Genomic DNA, 21,032 nt, shown 5'->3' on the forward strand with positions numbered 1-21,032 from the left:
TTATGTGTGTGTTCTGCCGCCACTTGGTGAGTAGATTTTTTCTCTATCCATTTAAATAATTTCACAGTTAAGACTCAGGAGATATAAAATTAAGTATTGAACAGTAAAATTCTGTTTGGAAGCTTTTAATATTTTTTCACAATTCTACATGTTCATTACAACATATTTAACAAAATTTACAAGAGTAAACCCTTGTATTAATTGCCTGAACGTTTCCTCTTTTATGATTAATTATTCTTCTTATTCTAAACTATGTTCATCAATGACGAATCTTTTCCAGTAAGTACAGTAAAAATAAACATTTTAGACAATTACTTTCAAGTCAAAAGGAATATTTACTTTATATAACCACACATATCACATAACAAATTATGGATCGGATTGTGAATTTAATGCCCTGTATCACACACTTCACAAACAAAATTCACCCTATCTCCTGATACTTCACAAGGTCCACACTTGTCAATGGTCAACACCTGGAAGAGCTACATTAAGGGCACCTTCACAGGACACTTCCAGAGTTCAGGTGTACACCCTCAAATCACGAAGCAGACAAAGCCACACTGTTCCTTGTGGGTGTCCAGTGTGGGAAAGCACATTTGGGCAGAATCAGGGGTGAATATGGGAATCTCTGGTGGAACAGCAAGGGTGATTGGTGGTCTTGGAGGCTCCAATATGTGGTTTGCTGCACTGGCATTACAATCAGCTCCCGCTGCAGCATTCCAATCAATAGCCTGCCTCCTCAGAGAGTCAACTATCGCCACCACCACAACCAAATCACAGCTCTCTCTACTCCTGGACCTTTGTTCTTGCAAGCTGCCAGACACATCCACGAACAAAGATCTGAGTCTCACCAATGGCTGAATCACTGATGCCACTATGTCCTGCAGGGTCACCTCTGCTCCAAGCAGGCCCTGGGCCTACACAGAAGCTCAGAAACCAATACCATCCTGGCAGTACAGATGTCTTCTAGGAGCATTCCATCTTGACATCGCCCAGCTCTTGGCCTATTCCTTCATAGTGTCACATGGCATTACATAGCAGGCAACTACAAGACAATCCAGTGGCAGTCTCTTCCTCAATTGCTATTACTGTGCTTGCCTTTAGCTGTGGACTACAACTTCTGTGACAGTTCAGTTCAATGCGTTCACAGTGCTATGAACTACGAACTTGTGGTTAGCACCACTGCTAGCATTAATGGAAATTTTATTACTAAGTAGTCGTTGGACTTTATTCCCAACATATTTTGGACAAATAGCAACATCGTTGTTTATGTCGCACAACTTCTTCTTAGTGTTGTGATTTTTTTCCATCAGTATAGTTCCTCCAGTATCTCTACAAAGCCTAGGTATTTAGAGTGGTGCACAGCCACTCTGAGCAACTTCCAGGTTCAGTGCAAGGCACTGGCTGCATGCAAAATTCTTCAATCAGAGTCTCGATCAGAGCCTTCGCTAAGTATGATGCCATGTCACACCAGCCACTGCCAACTGACACGAGCCACCATTGTCTGCCTTCACCATCACTGGGACTCTGCACTGGAGACAACCAAGTAACTTTATATCAGCTGTCAATTTTCACTACATTATTTTGTTCTACTTCCAAATGTACATTAACTTCGACTGTTTCATCTGTAAAGCCTTCAAGTTTGGACTTGAGTAAATTCAGTGTAATCATGAACTTTGACAAACTACACCTATTATAGTGATTCATTTTTCTCCAACAAAGGAGCACTTTGGTTTATGTACTTTTTAATAAAACTGTTCTATATTGTTTACTTGGGTCATATTCTCATTACACCTCAACCATTGCAAGACTTAGAGAAATGAAAATAGAAATCCTGGCGGAAAACAAAGAATAGAATGAGGAAAAAGCAACCACAATAAACCCTCAGCTAAGGTCAAAAACATTCTTGACTCTAATGCTTTACATGCCACACTGAGAGTGATTGCTAAATGATAGTACAGAATTAAGATTGAAGGTCTCTGGTGACATGTGAGCAGCTGCATGCAAGCTGACCACATTTATCCCAGAAGCATTCAGCTTTGAACTGAGACTGCTGTGAGTGGTACTCTGCCATGGACTTGTTCATGCCAAATTCTTTAACTCCTGGCACACTAGTATACAAAAGGGAGGCTCATTAGAGGCTTTACTGACATGCATAAATTCCTTGCTGTATAAGGTATAGAAAAGATGATGTAGGATTAGGATATGCGTAGCGGACTCTGCCTGTGAGTAGGAAGGTTAAGATAACACTAACATTAAGAACAGTTATGGCAGAGGTGTAGGTCCTCTATTACAGGAGAAGTAAGCAGAGGAGTATCAGGTCACAAGCATTTTCAAGCCGAGTGCTGGGGCTGACCGGGTGATTTGAGGGTTTAGGGCCTTTGTGTAAGCATTTCATGAAAGATGATCAGATATGACAGAGGGTGGGGGCAGGGAACAGCCTGGGCAGGGACATGGCATCTTAGGTGGTGACCTGAATAATACAGCTTCCCTAACCAGTGGCACCAATGTGAGCATAAAGGGGCTATTCCAGTGGCATGATCATCCTTATCTTGACAGTACTGTAACACATGACAGTGCGCAACTGGAAGTGGCACCGATGACTGCTGGCTGGCTGCACACCGATGTGATGCCAGTGGGGACTATCGGGAGATGGGGCTACACTAGGCATGGTCTGCACCTTAACAGGTTTGGGAAAGGTAAGCTGGTGGAGTTGATCAGTGAGAGTATGGTGGATGGGTGTGGGGCCACACATGGTCAAATACCTGTTGTCATGGGTAGGAGAACCAGGCCTTTTATAGGATAAACCATGACAACAGGCTCCCCGCTTTTAAAAGTATCTCAACCAACTTAGATACTTCTGCACCATGTATGCCAGAAATAGAATGTACCACCCTGGAACATTCAGGCACCATGGAAATTTGCTCAGAATTTCCATTATTCAATCAAAAAGTGCTGTCCATTAAAAAATAAAGTACATCAGCTTGAAGTTGAATTACAGTCTTTGAGCAGCATGGTACTGTGCATTAAATAGCACTGGTGTAGAAGTGATGAATTAGAACATATAGTGTTATCAACATATGAATGTGCAAGTTGCTATTGTAGATCTGTCTTAAAGGGTGGAAGTCATTTATCTATATCAGGGGTAGCACACAGTTTAAAGCTAGAGACGATCTGACCACAATTAGTGTAGATAAACATTTTGAACTGTCAGCTGTTGAAGTAACAAAACTAGCTGATTATAAGAAGCTAATCATTTTGTTTATTTATTGCTCACCTAGTGGTAATGTGAACACTGTCTTCAACAAATTAAATGAAATTGTGGAAAGCATACTAATATATGGAAGCATGAATATTAATTTAAGTGATGAGGGTGAAATTAGTAACAATGTTACAAGGATTTCAAAAAGTTCAGCTTAAGTTTTAGACCATCAATATATGGATACTGACAGTTCAGATCATTACTGTCATATAATGAAGCTAAAGACAGGCTCGATGAAACCTGCAAGACTGCAGCCCTATGAAAGGATTTTCTCAGTTCATAAGATACATGCTTTTTCTAGGACAGTGGTAAATCAAACCTGGAATGAAGTGTATATGAAAAGCAATGTAGATGCTAAGTTCTCTAAGTATTTCACATTTTTTAAATTAGTCTTTGAAGTCCCATTTCCAAAGGGAAACATTTCTACTGTAGCAGGTAGTAATGAAAATAGATGGATAACTGTGGATATTACAAAGTCCTCACAGACACTTAAATTTCTCAGTTCTTGGCAAACATGCTGCATCAGTCCTTGAGTATTATCAAAGGTATAAAAAAAATATAGAAGAGGGTACCGCTTGTGGCCAAAACACCATTCAACGGCAAATTTGTTAAGAGACAAACTGGTGTAGAAAAGCTCCTTTATTTATTCCATTCATTTCATTTCTGTGATGTGATTGGATTATCTTAAGATTCTTCTTCTTCTTTTGCTGGTGTCTTGCTTAAGATTCTTCTTCTTCTTTTGCTGGTGTCTTGTCCTGCGGTTTCGTAGGGCCGGCATGGTTAGGACAGATCTGGCCAGGTTAATTTTTTACGGGTAGCGGTACCTCAGGGATGGAATTGGTGTATCGAAGCTGTCTGCGTTGAGTGTAATCCATGGAATAGTGCGAATGTGTTCAGATGCTTGTGATTCGTGTAACTGAGGTGGAACATGGGGAAAAGCCCAGTATTCATCTAGCGGAATGTGGAAAACCGCCTAAAAACCACATCCAGGCTGACCAGCACATCGGCCGACGTCGGTAATTCGCCGGACGGATTCAATCCGGGGCCAGGGCGCCTACCCGAGTCCAGCAAGCAGCGCATTAGTGCTCTTGGCTAACCTGGCGGGTTATTAGATTATCTTAGATGTTATTTAAAAAGAAAATAAAAGTGTTGTTACAGTGTTACTCTGTTACTGCTTTGATGGTGTATGCACTTTTTCTCTCAATAAATATAATGTGTATGATACAACAGTATTATTCCTCTACAAAAGTAGCTCTGGGCCCAGTTGTATTAACAAAGAAAACAAAAAACTGTGTTAGGATGAATCAACTAATCTAAAAGTCATCCATGTGGCAGGGTCAAAAAATCTACCAATACTGGCTGACAATTTTTATGCAATGCATTTGGAAAACATTAAATGAGACCGAGCTGTGTTTGTGAATCTCATAGAAATGAAAACCGAGAATAAAATGAGTAGTTAAATATTCAGAGAAAATGGAGAACAGACACGCAACTGAGAAACTAAACAGAGTGATTTATGCTTCAAATATATTCTGATTTGTGGACTCTAATTCAGCCTTGCGAGACAGAACATGGTGAAGGCGCACCAGCTGCTAACAAAAAGGCACATAAACTGATATGACAGGTCAGTGGACAATGATATGCACATATACAGATGACAGTAGTACAGTATCATGTACATTTCAGGCAACAAAGTGGCCAACAGCCTTCACTTAATGACCAAGAGCAGCAGCATTTGCATAGAGTTGTCAGTGATAACAAACAAGCAATACCGAATGAAAGACGGTGGAATTTGGTGTTAATGGGCTACAGCAGCAGATGACCATCACAAGTGCCTCCGCTAACAGCACGACATCGCCTGCAGTGTCTCTCCTGAACTCGTGACCATATTGGTGACTAGAAATACATGGCTTGGTCAGATGAGTCCCAATTTCAGTTGGTAGAGCTGATGGTAGGGTTTTTGAGTGTGATTCAGACCCACAAAGCCATGGGCTCAAGTTCTCAACAAGGCACTGTGCAACCTGGTGGTGGATCCTAAAAGGTGTGTGCCATGTTTACCCGGAATAGATTGGGTGCTTTGGTCCATCTGACCCCATCATTGGCTGGAAGCAAGTATGGTCGGCTACTTTGAGACCATTTGCAGTCATTTGTGGACTTCATGTTGCCAAACATGTCACCAAGCCACGAGCATGGCTCAATACTTCTGCAGGGGACTTCCAATGACTTACTGAGACCGTGCCACATTGAGTTACTGCACTATGCCGGGCGAAAGGTGGCTTGACATGATATTAGGAGGTATCCCACGACTTTTGTCACCTCAGTGTATAACATGTCAAGATAAGGTACTAGCAAAAGTTGTACTTTGCATATGCAACAAGCAGTAAGTACATATACGAAATTTGCCAAATCCAAAAATAATATAGGAAGAACTTCAAAAATCATACACTCCAACAGGCAGCAAGTTTTGCACTGTGCAACTAAGACGGAAGTTACATTCACTAAAAATGAAGAATTGCGAATCTATCTAATATTGATGATGAAATGGAAGACGGAGATTAAGCTATGAGTATTCTTTGTGGACTTTCAGACGAATGGGATGCAATAGTTACAGCTTTGTGCAATTTGCCAGATAATAATTTTAAGTAGGCTACAACGTCCTTGAAAGTTAATACTGGTGCCAGTACTCAAAAGTACTGAAAAATGCACTTATGGAACATGACAAAGGGCAGGAACAAATGAGGAAAGAAACAACACAGATAGGTACTTTTGTTTGTTACAACTGTCACAAAGTCCGTCACATATCCAGAAACTGCCCTGAAAAGGGGAAATTTAAAAAGGAACAAAAGAAACTAGGAGCTGTCAGTATATGTTCTGCCTGTGGCAGAGTTATATTGAACAGTGATAACTGGATAGTAGATTTTGGGGTAACTTATCACATGCCTCCAAATGAAAATTATTTTTAGCCATTGGTAAAAATATTTTAGCTGAGATCATAACCTTAGCTGGTGGCAGAAAAACAGAAGCCATGGGTAAAGGTACAGTAAAAGCAAAGGAAGGGCTACCTGTGAAACCAATCATGTGATTTACAAGCTAAGCTACAACCACTGTGCTGCAGTCTATGTAGGCTTGACAATCAGCAAGCCATCTGTCCATATGAATGGCCATCGACAAACTGTAGCCAAGAAACAAGTGGGCCACCCTGTTGCTGAACACGCTGCCAAACATGATATCCCTCATTTCAATGACTGCTTCACAGCCTGTGCAATATGGATCCTTCCCACCAACACCAGCTTTTCTGAACTGCGCAGGTGGGAACTTTCCCTGTGATACATCCTACGATCTCGTAACCCTTCTGGCCTCAACCTTCATTAGTCACAATCCTCACCCATCCAGCCCCCTACCTGTTCCCATTCCAGCGCTACACAGCCGTCATTTCACTGCTACACCCAGTATTTTAATTTATTAATTTATTATTATTTCTCTCCTTTCCACTACTCCCCCCCCCCCAAATTCTCTCCTGTCCCCCATCTAAACTGCAGCAATTCACTGTCTGCCACCCCCACCATACTATCCCTCCCCCTCTCCACTCCAGCCTCCTCCTTACCCCCACCAAGTTGCCACTCTCATCATGCACTGGTGCTGCTGCTCGCAGGGTGGTTTCAGTTGCCTGAAACTGCAGACTTGTGTGCGAGTTTTTGTCTGCGTGAGTGTGTGTGTGCGTGTATGCATGTCTATTGTTTACAAAGGCCTTAATAGCCGAAAGCTATGTTTGTGTGAATCTTTTTGTTGTGCCTATCACAACTCAGCAACTCCGCTATATGGTGAGTAGCAACTTTCCTTCTCTAATATTGTTGCAAAGATAATTAGCAATACTTAGCTAAGGAATTTGTAGCTAACAATACACTACTTGGTCCTGAGACTGACCCTGCAATCTTATCTGTGAGGCATCTCACTGAAAACAATAGAAAGTTCATTTTCAACAAAGAGGGTTGCAAGATCAATGTAAATCTGGAAGACTGTTCATTAAAATTCAGCAGGGAGGTTGTTTATATTATATAAATATGAAGCCATGTTCAAATCAAACAATGGAAAATCCAGGATGGAATGTAACAATATGAGAGGAGGAAAGTTGCTACTCACCATATAGCGGAGATGCTGAGCTGCGATAGGCACAATAAAAAAGTTCACACAAACATAGCTTTCACCCATTAAGGCCTTTGTCAGCAGTAGACACACATACACACACACGCACACACACACTAACGCAAGCGCATCTTGCACACACATCTACAGTCTCAGAAAGCTGAAACTACACTGCGAGCAGCAACACCAGTGCATGATGGGAGTGGCAACTGGGTGGGGGTAAGGAGGAAGCTGGGGCGGGGAGGGGGAGGGATAGTATGGTGGGAGTGGCGAGCAGTGAAGTGTTGCCGTTTAGACGGAGGTTAGGGGAGAAGGTGTGGAAGGGGGAGAGGGTAAATAGCGGAAAAGAGAGAAATAAAATTAAATGAAATTAAAAGACTGGGTGTGGCGGTGAAATGACGGCTGTGTAGTGCTGGAATGGGAACAGGGAGGGGGCTGGATGGGTGAGGACAAGGGTTACGGGAACATAGGATCTATTGCAGGGAAAGTTCCCACCTGCGAAATTCAGAAAAGCTGTGTTGGTGGGAAGGATCCATATGGCACAGGTTGTGAAGCAGTCATTGAGATGAGGGGTATCATGTTTGGCAGCGTGTTCAGCTACAGGGTGGTCCACTTGTTTTTTGGCCACAGTTTGTCGGTGGCTGTTCATGCGGACAGACAGCTTGTTGGTTGTCATGCCTACATAGAATTCAGCACAGTGGTTGCAGCTTAGCTTGTAGATCACATGACTGGTTTCACAGGTAGCCCTGCCTTTGATGTGATAGGTAATGTTAGTGACCGGACTGGAGTAGATGGTGGTAGGAGGATGTATGGGACAGGTCTTGCATCTAGGTCTAATACTGAGGTATGAGCCATGAGGTACGGGATTGGGAGCAGGGATTGCGTAAGGATGGACAAGTATATCGTGTAAGTTCGGTGGACAGCAGAATATCACGGTAGGAGGGGTGGGAAGGATAGTGGATAGGACATTTCTCATTTCAGGGCATGACAAGAGGTAATCGAAACCCTGACGGAGAATGTAATTCAGTTGCTCCAGTCCTGGATGGTACTGAGTTACGAGGGGTATGCTCACCTGTGGCCAGACTGTGGGACTTATTACAGTCGGTGAAAGCTTCAGTGAGACCCTCGGTATATTTAGAGAGGGACTGCTCATCACTGCAGATGCGACGACCACGGGTGGCTAGGCTGTATGGAAGGGACTTCTTGGTGTGAAACGGGTGGCAGCTGTCGAAGTGGAGGTATTGCTGGTGGTTAGTAGGTTTGACATGGACGGAGGTCAACATCTAGGAAGGTGGCTTGTTGGGTTGAGTAGGACACGGTGAAGCAAATGGGGGAGAAGTTGTTGAGGTTCTGGAGGAATGTGAATAAGGTGTCCTCACCTTCAATCCAGATAGCAAAGATGTCATCAATGAATCTGAACCAGGTGAGGGGTTTGGGATTCTGGGTTTTTAGAAAGGATTCCTCTAGATGGCCCATGAATAGGTTAGCATAGGATGGTACCACACAGGTGCCCATAGCTGTACTGCGAATTAATTTGTAGGTAATGACTTCAAAGGAGAAGTAATTGTGGGTGAGGATATAGTTGATCATGGAGACTAGGAAGGAGGTCGTTGGTTTGGAATCCATAGGGATTCTGGAAAGGTATTGTTCGATAGCAGTAAGACCGTGGGCATTAGGAATGTTAATGTACAGGGAAGTGGCATCAATAGTGACAAGCAGGGCACCGTGTGGTAAAGGGAGAGGAACTGTGGAGAGTTTCTTGAGGAAATGGTTGGTATCTTTTATATAGGAGGATAGGTAATAGGTTGAAGGTGTTGGTCTACGAGAGCAGAGCTTCTCTCAGTGGGGGCACAGGGGCACAGTAACCGGCCACAATGGAGCCTCCTGGGTGGTTGGGTTTATGGACTTTAGGAAGCATGTAGAAGGTCTGAGTGCAGGGAGTGGTAGGGGTAAGTAGAGAGATGGACTCTGGGGAGAGGTTCTGGGATGGTTCTAAGGATTTGAGTAGTGACCGGAGATCCTGCTGGATTGCTGGAATGGGATCACTGTGGCATGGTTTGTAGGTGAAAGTATCTGACAGCTGACGGAGTCCTTCTGCCATGTAATCCTTGCGGTTCAAAACTACGGTGGTGGAGCCTTTGCCTGCAGGTAGGATTATAAGATCGGGATCAGTTTTTAGATGGTGGACTGCAGTTCTTTCTGTGGATGTAAGGTTAGTATGCATATTGAGGGATTTGGGGAATGATGGTGAGGCAAGGTTTGAGGATAAGAAATTCTGGAAAGTTAAAAGGGGGTGGTTTGGAGGCAGTGGGGGTGGATCATGGTTGGATGGAGGAGTGAAATGTGTTAGGCAAGGTTCAATGTTGGTCTTTGGTTGAGTCTGATTGGTTGGGTTGGTGGCGAAAAAATGTTTCCACTGTAGGGACGGGAGAAGGAGAGAAGGTCTTTAACTAGTCCTGCATGGTTGAATTTGGGAGTGGAGCAAAAGGTGAGGCCTTTGGAAAGGGCTGATATTTCTGTGGGACTACAAACCATGCCACAGTTATCCCATTCCAGCAATCCAGCAGGATATCCAGTCACTACTCAAATCCTTAGGCCCATCCCAGAACCTCTCCCCCGAGTCCATCTCTCTACTTACCCCTACCACTCCCCGCACTCCCACCTTCTACATGCTTCCTAAAGTCCATAAACCCAACCACCCAGGGGGCCCCATTGTGGCTGGTTACTGTGCCCCTGTGCCCACACTGAGAGAAGCTCTGCTCTCGTAGACCAACACCTTCAACCTATTACCTATCCTCCTATATAAAAGATACCAACCATTTCCTCAAGAAACTCTCCACAGTTCCCCTCCCTTTACCACACGGTGCCCTGCTTGTCACTATTGATGCCACTTCCCTGTACATTAACATTCCTAATGCCCACGGTCTTACTGCTATCGAACAATACCTTTCCAGAATCCCTATGGATTCCAAACCAACGACCTCCTTCCTAGTCTCCATGATCAACTATATCCTCACCCACAATTACTTCTCCTTTGAAAGCATTACCTACAAAAAAAATCCACGGTATGGCTATGGGCATCGGCATCGCACCATCCTATGCTAACCTATTCATGGGCCATCTAGAGGAATCATTCCTAAAAACCCAGAATCCCAAACCGCTCACCTGGTTCAGATTCATTGATGATATCTTTGCTATCTGGATTGAAGGTGAGGACACCTTATTCATATTCCTCCAGAACCTCAACAACTTCTCCGCCATTTGCTTCACCTGGTCCTACTCAACCCAACAATCCACCTTCCTAGATGTTGACCTCCACCTCCACATCCGTCCATACCAAACCTACTAACCACCAGCAATACCTCCACCTCGACAGCTGCCACCTGTTTCATACCAAGAAGCCCCTTCCGTACAGCCTAGTCACCCGTGGTCGTCGTACCTGCAGTGACGAGCAGCCCTCTCTAAATATACCAAGGGTCTTACTGAAGCCTTCACTGACTGTAATTATCTTCCTATCCTTGTACAAAAACAAATCTCCCACGCCTTATCTTTCTAGTCTCCCACCACCTCCCAAAGTCCCACAGTCCGGTCACAGAGGAGCATTCCCCTAGTAACTCAGTACCATCTGGGAATGGAGTAACTGAATTACATTCTCCGCCAGGGTTTCGATTACCTCTCATCGTGCACAGAAATGAGATATGTCCCACCCACTATCCTTCCCACCCTTCCTACTGCGGTATTCCGCTGTCCACTGAACCTACACAATATACTCATCCATCCTTACGCAACCCCTGCTCCCAGTCCCTTACCTCATGGCTCATACCCCTGTAATAGACCTAGATGCAAGACCTGTCCCATACATCCTCCTACCACCACCTACTCCAGTCCAGTCACTAACATTACCTATCACATCAAAGGTAGGGCTACCTGTGAAACAAGTCATGTGATCTACAAGCTAAGCTGCAACCACTGTGCTGCATTCTATGTAGGCATGACAACCAACAAGCTGTCTGTCCGCATGAATGGCCACCGACAAACTGTGGCCAAAAAGCAAGTGGACCACCCAGTAGCTGAACATGCTGCCAAACATGATACCCCTCATCTCAATGACTGCTTCACAGCCTGTGCCATCCTTCCCACCAACACCAGCTTTTCTGAAATGCGCAGGTGGAAACTTTCCCTGCAATACATCCTACGATCCTATAACCCTCCTCGTTTCAACCTTCATTAGTCACTGTTCTCACCCATCCAGCCCCCTCCCTGTTCCCATTCCAGCACTACACAGCCATCATTTCACCGCCACACCCAGTCTTTTAATTTCATTTAATTTTATTTTCTCCTTTCCGCTACTTACCCCCTCCCCCTTTCTCTCCTACCCTCCGTCTAAACTGCAACACCTCACTGTCCGCCACTCCCACCATACTATCCCTCCCCCTCCCCGCCCCAGCCTCCTCCTTACCCTCACCCAGTCACCACTCCCATCATGCGCTGGTGCTGCTGCTCGCAGTGTAGTTTCAGCTCTCTGAGACTGCAGATGTGTGTGCAAGTTGCGCTTGCGTGAGTGTGTGTGTGTGTTTGCGTGTGTGTATACTGCTGACAAAGGCCTTAATGGCCGAAAGTTATGTTTGTGTGAATCTTTTTATTGTGTCTATCGCAGCTCAGCATCTCCGCTATATGGTGAGTAGCAGCTTCCCTTCTCTTCTATTGAAGCTATGTTCAGTTGTACAGCTCAATAAACGTATTGTGAAATAAAGAATGTAACTCAAAATCACTTAACTTATGGCATAGTTGAATGATGCACGTCAGTAAGTGTACAATACAACATGATAAGAACAGAAGCTGACCGGGATTAGACTATGAAAAAGGTGAAATAAACCCACATGATGACTGTTTGGTAGGTACATCGCATGAAGATCATTTCTGAAAACTGTATCACAAGATTATAAGGAATCAACAACCATTTTAGAACATGTTCATAGGGATCTCATGGAAACTATTGTGGCAAGTATCAGAGGTAATACATATTTAGTGAGTATCGTGGATGGTGCAAGCAGATATATATTCGTGCTTTTCTTAAAAAATAAGGATGAAGTATTTGAAGAATTCAAGAAATGGAAGATGCAAATGGAGAAACAAACCAGAAAACACTTGAAGAGTATTCACACAGACAATGGCCTAGAATTCTATTCACATAAATGCTTGCAGTTCTGTGAATCTCAAGGAATTTGGGATAAAATAACAATGATGTACAAGTATACACCACAGCAAAATGGTATAGATGAAAGCCTAAACAGAAATTTAATGGACATTCTATAATTACAGTTGCCAGGAAGTAATTTAGCAAAGAGTTCTTGGCTGAGCTGATGTTCACTGCAAGATACATAGGAAACTGTGTTACAAATAGCCACAACAACAAAAAACAGCCACAACAATGAAAAAATGCCTTATGAATTGTGGGCAAGTGAGACACTTACATGTGACAGGAAGCAAAGTTTTTGTTCATGTATCCAAACGAAAGATGTCATTCCAAATTATCGAGAAGAGCAGAAAAATGTGTTCTTACAGGATACTCTCTATATGGCCATGGAAACAGGGTCTGGATGACAAGAATGAAACACATTGTGGAATCCATGGACCGTATATTCAAAGAATTTTTTAATGGCAAATGCTCAACTGAAAATAAGAAACAGAAAGAATCTGTTGAGCTGTACAATGACAGAATATTATCACTGACAAGTACTTAAGATGAAATACAGAGTGAAAGAGAAGATTCTAACACTGAAGAGGAATTTTATGGTTTCTCAAATAAGGATGACATTTTGGAAAAAACTGAAGGTAATCAGGAGGTTGGTGAATATGCTGAAACTTCAGAAAGTAGATGTAATGGATGAAAAAACATGTTTAAATAATGACACTTCGTACCAAAGAGAAGGCATTTGCGGAAAAAGCAGAAATAAATGGTGAGCAATGGAAGAATAGTGATGAACCATAATAGTATCATGAACCCATAAATCATCATGAGGCAGAAGAATGGATAGTTGCAATGAACGAAGAAATTAACTCTCTGAAGAATCAAGATACTTTGAAACTGGTTGAGCTACCATCTGGCATAATTCCTGTAAAGAACAGTATTTAGATACAAAACAGTTGGTGAGAAGTAAATCTTTAAAGCTTGTTTAGTCTCAAAGGGATTTAGTCAAGTAGAAGGTGTACAATACAAACAGATTTATGCTCCTGTTTCAAATTTCAAAACAATTCTTTTATTGATAGCAGCCAGTGTTGAGAAAAATTGGCATATTGATTAGTATAATTTAAAGAGCGCATATCTGCACAGGAAATTAAAGGAAAATGTATTTATGCTCCAGCCACAACGTTTCAAAAAGAGTCAAGAAAGTTTCATTTGCAACTTAGACTACTCAATATATGGACCAAAACAAAGTGGCATATGCTCAAATGATCATTTAAATAACTCACTAGAAAAACTGGGATTTATTCAAAATTATATACGTCCATGTGTGCAAAAGCTAAGTGCAAAGGACTTGACAGCTATTCCATCTGTATATGTTTCCCCGCCCTCCGTCTAACCTCCCAACTGCACCTGCCTGCCCCACTCTCCACCTTGTCCCTGCACACTCCCAGCAGCATGTTACCATCCACCACCCCTACCCAGCTATTCCTCCCCCTCCCCGCCCCAGCCTCCTCCTTATCCCTACTGGTTGCCTCTCCCATAATGCCCTGTTGCTCACTGTCTGGCTCCAGCTGCCAGAGACTGTGGTCATGCGTGTGTGGGTTGCATTTGAGTAAGTATGTCTGTGTGCTTATGTTGCCTAATTTTGACGAAGGCCTTGTTGGCCAAAAGCTAATTGTGTGACAGTGTTTTTGTAGTGCCTCTCTGTGACTCAGCAGCTCTGCTATATGATGAGTAGCAACCCCTTTTTATTATATTGTTACATTCCATCCTAGATTTTCCATTGATCTGTCTGTATAGGTGGACAATATGCTTAAATTTGCACAAAATGGAGACATGAGGCAAAAAGTAAAACTCTTTTAGAATGTCGCTTTGAAATTAAGAACATGGGCATTGTTTCACAGATATCAGGTGTGAAATTTGAGCACAGAGAAAATGGAACAATCTGTCTTTCTCAGAAGGAGTACAGTAATCAACTACTTGATAGGACTAGACTTCAAAATGCTAAGAGAGAGAAGATCGCAATGAAAATGAAACCTACTTTCCTTGATGAGAAGTGTGATGAGGAAATTAAAAATCTTCATCATCATTAGCTTGTCGGTAGATTCCTTTATCTTTCAGAGGATCGACCAGACATAGCTTTCCCAGCAGCAAAGTTCAAAATTTAATATGAACCATCGGAATGCAGCAAAAAGTGTTCTAAGATAGCCTAGATGAAGGAAACACTGCATTACAAACTTGCATATTATCCCCCTGGTCAAATACTTGTAGTAGTCGCTGATGCTGATTGGGCTACTTGTAGAAATGATGTTATGGAATATGTAACATTACTGGCAGGATCTCCAGTGTCCTGGAAGAGTATGAAACAAACTGCAGTTGCACTGAACACAATGGGAACTGAATAAGTTACAGTGGTAGCCTAGGCAAGAGGGGGAGCATTATTGAAGAGCCTGAACCTGAAGGAGGTGACGAGGGAATCAACTCCTGTGTGGTGTGATAGTCAAGTGGCAATCATACACTACAGGAATCATATAGGCCTATACAAATCAAGATTGAAACATACTGCCATAAAACATAATTTCATCAGAAAAAAAGTAATGGTTGGAATGACTGATGTTAAATACATTTTGACACATAAAAATCAAGCAGACTTGTTGACAAAGCCGTTGCATCAGAATGTCATTGTAAGAAAATGCTACACTCAGAATGATGCATGTGGTTACTTTTAGACATCATTTCAAAGGGGGTAACGTTAAGAGATAAATAGGTCAAGAAAAGCTCCTATATTTATTCCATTTATTACATTTCTATTATGTGACTGGATTATCTTTGACATTATTTAAAAAGACAATCAAAATGCTGTTAACATGCTGCTCTGTTACTGCTTCGATGGATTATGCAGTTTTTCTCTTAATAAATATAACATATATGATACAACAGTTTTATTGCATTACAACAAAATTGATACATAATTCAGGAAATAAAACTGAAGTGCTTATAAGAATAATAACTGGAAGTAGTAGCTGGGCTCATTGTAAAGAACTATTTAAAAAGTTGAGCATCCTTACTGCACCAAGTGAGAGTATACACCAATACGTGGTGTACATCAGGGAAAATATTAATAAACACCGCACTAAAGTTCTATACATAATCATGGAACAAAAGTCAGTCTGGGTTACATTTACCTAGAAAAAAACAAACAAAGAACTCAAAACAGCATTTTACAGTAGTACATAGTCAAACAGGGGATCTGGAACAGAGTCAAACGGTGCAGTCTTCTCAGTCCATGAGTCTTCAGTGGCTGTTTTAGTGTAAGTGGCAGTGAAGAATGGAACAATGTTTTATATAGCATGTGATGAGCAACAATCCAGGATTCATCAGTGGGTGTCCTCAGTGTGTGAGCTATGGAGAAGAAAACTATGTTTTATATTGCAAGTCACATGAAACAATTTGGGTGGCAATGAAGAAATATTTAAAATTAGAGAACTAACAAAAGAGGCAGTGCAGCTGTTAGGACCAAAACTTCATATTCGGGAGGAACAAGCTGCTCTGTCCAGCCATCCTGATCTGGGTTTTCCGTAATTTTTCTATATCGTTAAGGCAAGAGCAGGAATAGTTCCCTACTCAAGACCATGGTCGATCACATGTCTTGGCTCTGCAGGCTACCTGTCCTAACCTCTAAAGGCATGTTATGTATGCTGTATGTTATATTTTGGACGATTGATAGCATTGTATTACCTTTACAAATCCTGTATCATTTTGAGATGATCCTTGTATGAATAAATAAATAGACAACCTTCCTCTTCTACAACTTTTAATTTTGGGACAAGAAGTTGTTAGGTATACTAACAGAATCAAAAGATGAATTAAATGAAGTATGGGTATCCAAGATTTGGCCAAATATAATCAACTAGAATTAAAATCAGGACATGTTATTATAGATGAACAGTGCAGAGAAAAAAATCCGGGTAGGCATGAAGGAAAGCATGGTCCATAGTACGCTTATTGTTTTTATTTTTCATTAGGCATAACTGTGCTATCACCTGACAGATAGCATTATAACCACTTAATTTTTTGTAGGAATACTTGAAAGTTCCCCATTGGGGATCTGTATACTGTAAAAATTAGGAATGACATCAAATTCCTTTTGACATTCAAGGATCACATAAACATACAAGAAGTTTGTCAAGTTCGTTTCCGTCCGATGATATACATATTGGTAAGGTTATCCAAGCAAATTTATTTTGCATTCATTTATCTTGATCTTTTTCTAAAGCTGTCTGCCTGAATGAGGTATTCAACCATAAAAAGGGTTTCCTCTCACACCTAGGCCTATATTCAAAGGAATTCTACAGATCGTGAACCACCTTGCCTCTTATTTTTCCGTTATCAGTTCTACTAATCTATAACTCCCCATGCTTATAAGGTGCATGCAACGTCTTTTGTATCCCCATCTCACAAAAGCAGCGCCCACTGACGTGAGCTCCGCTCGAAGTCACTAATAAACTGATCAGTTTCTGGTTAATTCGCCTGACGGCTCTGTTCGTTGGATCGTGCTGCTGCAAAATCTCAACAAGGTTCACACTTTGTGATGTTGCAGTACGAAGCTTCTCCAAGTCACTGCATTTTCTATTCTTGGCCACGCTGTTACCTACTTCCCCTACTGTCAACGTCTGGTCCTTTTCATTCAGATTCCTAGCCAGTGCCTCAATGTCCTCTACTACCTACTCAAGGCTAGAACTAGGTTACAGAATATTTGTGAAATGAACCTATACATTGACAGTCAACCGAAGTTTGTTTGATCTACAGCACGAACTTCACAATATATGCAGTCAATAGATTCGTTTAAAAAACATGTTGCTTTCTTACTTGTGTCACTCTCGTAACATCATCTGAGCGGCTCGATCCCATGTTAACGCCTGTTTGCTTTAGTTTACGGATATATCGCAAGAAACACTTCACTTAACACGAAATTAAGGACACGCTATCATACTGTATCTTATCGGACCACAACAAAAACAAGATATATAAACATAGGTGAGTCTGCTGTTTATTTTGTAACGCAAGGACAAACACATCGCAAGATGATTTGTGGTAGTTTGACACGATGTAGAGAAATATTAGGGAAACTCTGTGTACCTATTTATGTAAGATATATATTTTCATATTAATATACGTACATCCCGAGATACTTATGATCGTTAACTCTTAAAAAAATGTCAGACTATTTAAAGCTTGAGTTAAATTTTATCGATACGCAATCGATAGCTTACGTTAGTACAAATACAATAATGGCGTCCAGAAACATTGGTACTGTTGACACTAGAGCTGAATTAGCTGATTTAGTGAAGAGGAAAGCAGAAATCGCGGTAATTATAATACACAACGTTGAAAGTTACGCAACGATCTAGTCCTAGCAATGTGATTGATGTTTCAGTAACGATATTCATTGAATAATGTGACCAAAGTGATGATGTTGTGTACTTAGGTTATGTTTGTATATAAACATTGTAGCCTTATTCGATTTCCCACTTAAGTTATTACACCATTTGTTTTTCTTTTTGTTCTGTGGGACTTTTCGATGTATGACCATGGAATTATTTCATAAATTGTAATTTGTCCCCAAACATAAAAATTTAGTAGGATATTATCGCAACAGCGTATGCATTTAACAGAACACACAATATTTTTAAGCTCAGTTGCACCTAAGTCCAGTAAATATTGATATAAAATAAAAATAAATGTTCGTATGTTTAATATAATAACTGTAATAACTCAAACAAATATATAATCAAAACTGATAAATAGGTTGCTAACTGGTTTGTAGTTATACTGTCAAATACAGACAATGTAGTTAGAAAACTGATAGTTTGCCATTAATATGGAGGTAATAATGTGATGTCCGTGTGCCTTTCTTCAGTTTTGGCCACCTATGGACCATATGAAGAAACTTCCTCATGATGTTGTCTTATTTCGTGATTTTAGTTCTTTCCAGTACTTTTTCAATCCTTCACTATGTTCTTTTCTTCTTTCCTCAGTCCATATAGTGCTCTGCTTTCTGACCTCCTCCTGAAGACTCATGAACATCCTAATCTAGATTGTATCATTTTTTTAATGTTGATGTCTACTAAGTACTTTTCCGCCTCCCGGAACCATAACACTTTTTCTGTTGGAATTAGTCTAAGTTATTTGCAATACGTGAAGCAATCTTTTGCATTCATATTTCTTAAAAGTCTACTGCACTGTAGAGGAAACAGTGTGTGGCAGCCACCTCCGACATTTCATCTCTCCCATTATATTTGTAGTCACTACGTAGCTCCATTCTATTAATGATAGACTCGTTCCTATTCTTAATGTTCAACTTTATTGTTAAGCAATGAGCCAGACATTAACATAGAACATCTAAGACAAAAACAAACACAAAGCAAAGAGTAAATGATTATGTGCACAATAGAGTCTTTGCCGTTGCCCCTGTACTGTGCACACGCAACTATTCGTCTGCATGCTCCCACACAGCTCCCTCCCTGAAGAGCGGAGCTCCAGGAATGTGCGGAAACTTGTACCGGACCCTTAGCCTGGCTCTTATGCGAATTTCCGGCTATACTTCCTCCATCGTCGTATCCTCTTGCACCTTCATCCGGCTCGCTTTCCTACTATCTGTTGCACTCTGCAGGGGCCCCTCATCTTCCTACAGGCCCGCCTCCTCTTCTTGTCTTACATCTTCTAGCAGTAAGTGAGCCGGCTTCACCCAGTCTATTGACACAGTAACACTTTTATCGCGAACTAGGATAGTCATGACCTGGTCCGTATGGTGTAGTACTTTATAAGGTCCCGTATATGGCGGCTGCAATTGAGTTCTGACTGCGTCAGTTCGCGATATTACATGTGAGCATTTGCTCAATTCTTAATGTACGAACGACGGCCTAACGCCATGCCGTGTCACTGGTTGTGGCCTAAGCTTGGCCAGTTGAGCCCTTACTCTCGTTAACAAGTATGGTAGGTCCGTCTCACCTGTATTCTTCTGAAAAAACTCTCCGGGTAGGCGTAAGGTTTCCCCGTATACCAATTCCACTGTAGATGCTCCAAGGTCAGGTTTGAAAATTGTGGCAATTCTTCTGACCAATTCTCACCATGGCACATTAATGCGGCCTTAAGTGTTCGGTGCCACCGCTCTACCATGCCGTTGCTTTCTGGGTGATAACTTGTGGTACGGTGATGGCGGAACCCGCACATGTTTGCCAGCTCCAGGAACAAGGAGGATTCGAACTGACGTCCTTGATCCATCGTGACATGTACTGGACACCTGTACCGGGTTATCCACGCCTTCAAGAACGCCTGGCTGACTGTCTCTGCTGATATGTCTGAAATGGGGATTGCTTCTGCCCATCTTGTGAATCTGTCATTTGCCGTCAATAGATACCGATAGCCTTCGGACATTGGCAACGGTCCAACAATATCCAGATGCACATGTTCGAAACGACCAGTTGGCCCATCAACTTTACCCACTGGCTTCTTCACATGGCGTCCCACTTTACATCGCTGACAATCTAGACATGTCTGGGCCCACTTCCGACAGTCTCTCTTAATTCCTGGCCACACGAAATGCTCTGTCATTAATTTTACACTCACTCGGGATCTCAGATGAGCCAAACCATGTAACCCTTCAAACTTCCCGGTGCAAACTCTCTGGTACAAAAGGTCTAGGCCGTCCCTGCGAGGTATCACACCATAGCTGTATTGTCTCACCTTCTGGACACAGTTTTCTTAATTTCAACCCGGTGGGCGTGCTCTGGCGAAAAACTTGCAGTTGTGCATCATCCTTCTGCTCTCTCACCATTGTAGCATAGTTCACTGAATACTTTAGTACCGCAACTCGTGAGAAGTAATCTGCCACCATATTCTCTGCCCCATTAATATGTCATAAATCGGTAGTAAACTGGCTTATATATTCCAGTTGCCTGAATTGTTTAGGTGACAAAGTATCCGTATGCTTTCAGAATGCGAAAGTGAGTGATTTGTGATCTGTAAACAATGTAAATGGTCTGGCTTCCACGTAAGGCCGGAAATACCTTATGGCTTTGTAAGCAGCCAGCAGCTCTCTGCCATAAGCACTCCAATTCTGCTGTGGGTCTGTGAGTTTCTTGGAGAAGAATCCTAAATGCTGCCAGTGACCAGCAGTCCACTGGTGCAATGCTGCCCCAATCACCACCTGACTTGCATCAACAACAATAGCTAGCTTCACATCTTTCTCTGGGTGAGCTAGTAAAACCGCTTGCTTTAGGCTTTCCTTGATCCGCTCGAACGCACGCTGCATGCTTGATGTCCATTGTAGCTTCTGATTTTTCCTGGTGTTCGTGCCCGCCAAAGCCTCCGTGAGTGGTACTTGTAAAGCCACAGCTCCTGGCAGATGTCTGCGGTAAAAATTTAAAACACCTA

At 42.1% G+C, this 21,032-nt stretch overlaps 3 protein-coding genes across 4 annotated transcripts in view; 1 reads left to right on the top strand and 2 right to left on the bottom strand.

The window, feature by feature from the left end:
* LOC126203879 (peroxisome biogenesis factor 2) overlaps positions 1-17,746 on the bottom strand; it is a 93,879-nt gene extending 76,133 nt beyond the window's left edge. The window contains exon 1 of the mRNA XM_049938260.1: positions 17,466-17,746. Coding sequence (XP_049794217.1) covers positions 17,466-17,507 — 42 coding nt within the window. The 5' untranslated portion in view covers positions 17,508-17,746. The remainder of the gene's footprint in view (positions 1-17,465) is intronic.
* LOC126203878 (osteopetrosis-associated transmembrane protein 1) overlaps positions 15,483-21,032 on the bottom strand; it is a 275,137-nt gene continuing 269,587 nt past the window's right edge. Inside the window, exon 6 of the mRNA XM_049938257.1 lies at positions 15,483-16,013. Within this exon, the coding sequence (XP_049794214.1) occupies positions 15,805-16,013 (209 nt within the window). The 3' untranslated portion in view covers positions 15,483-15,804. The remainder of the gene's footprint in view (positions 16,014-21,032) is intronic.
* The window catches only part of LOC126203880 (chromatin modification-related protein MEAF6), a 54,170-nt gene continuing 50,619 nt past the window's right edge, over positions 17,482-21,032 (top strand). The window contains exon 1 of one of the 2 annotated variants that reach the window (XM_049938262.1): positions 17,482-17,633. Coding sequence is in view for 1 of the 2 variants with exons in the window: in XM_049938261.1 (XP_049794218.1) it covers positions 17,888-17,965 (78 nt within the window). In the remaining variant the exon portion in view is untranslated. Of the gene's footprint in view, positions 17,634-17,880; positions 17,966-21,032 lie in introns of those variants that run through there. The other variant, XM_049938261.1, reaches the window with a different exon arrangement.

Source organism: Schistocerca nitens, chromosome 9 (assembly GCF_023898315.1).
Source record: "Schistocerca nitens isolate TAMUIC-IGC-003100 chromosome 9, iqSchNite1.1, whole genome shotgun sequence".
Classification (NCBI taxonomy): domain Eukaryota; kingdom Metazoa; phylum Arthropoda; class Insecta; order Orthoptera; family Acrididae; genus Schistocerca; species Schistocerca nitens.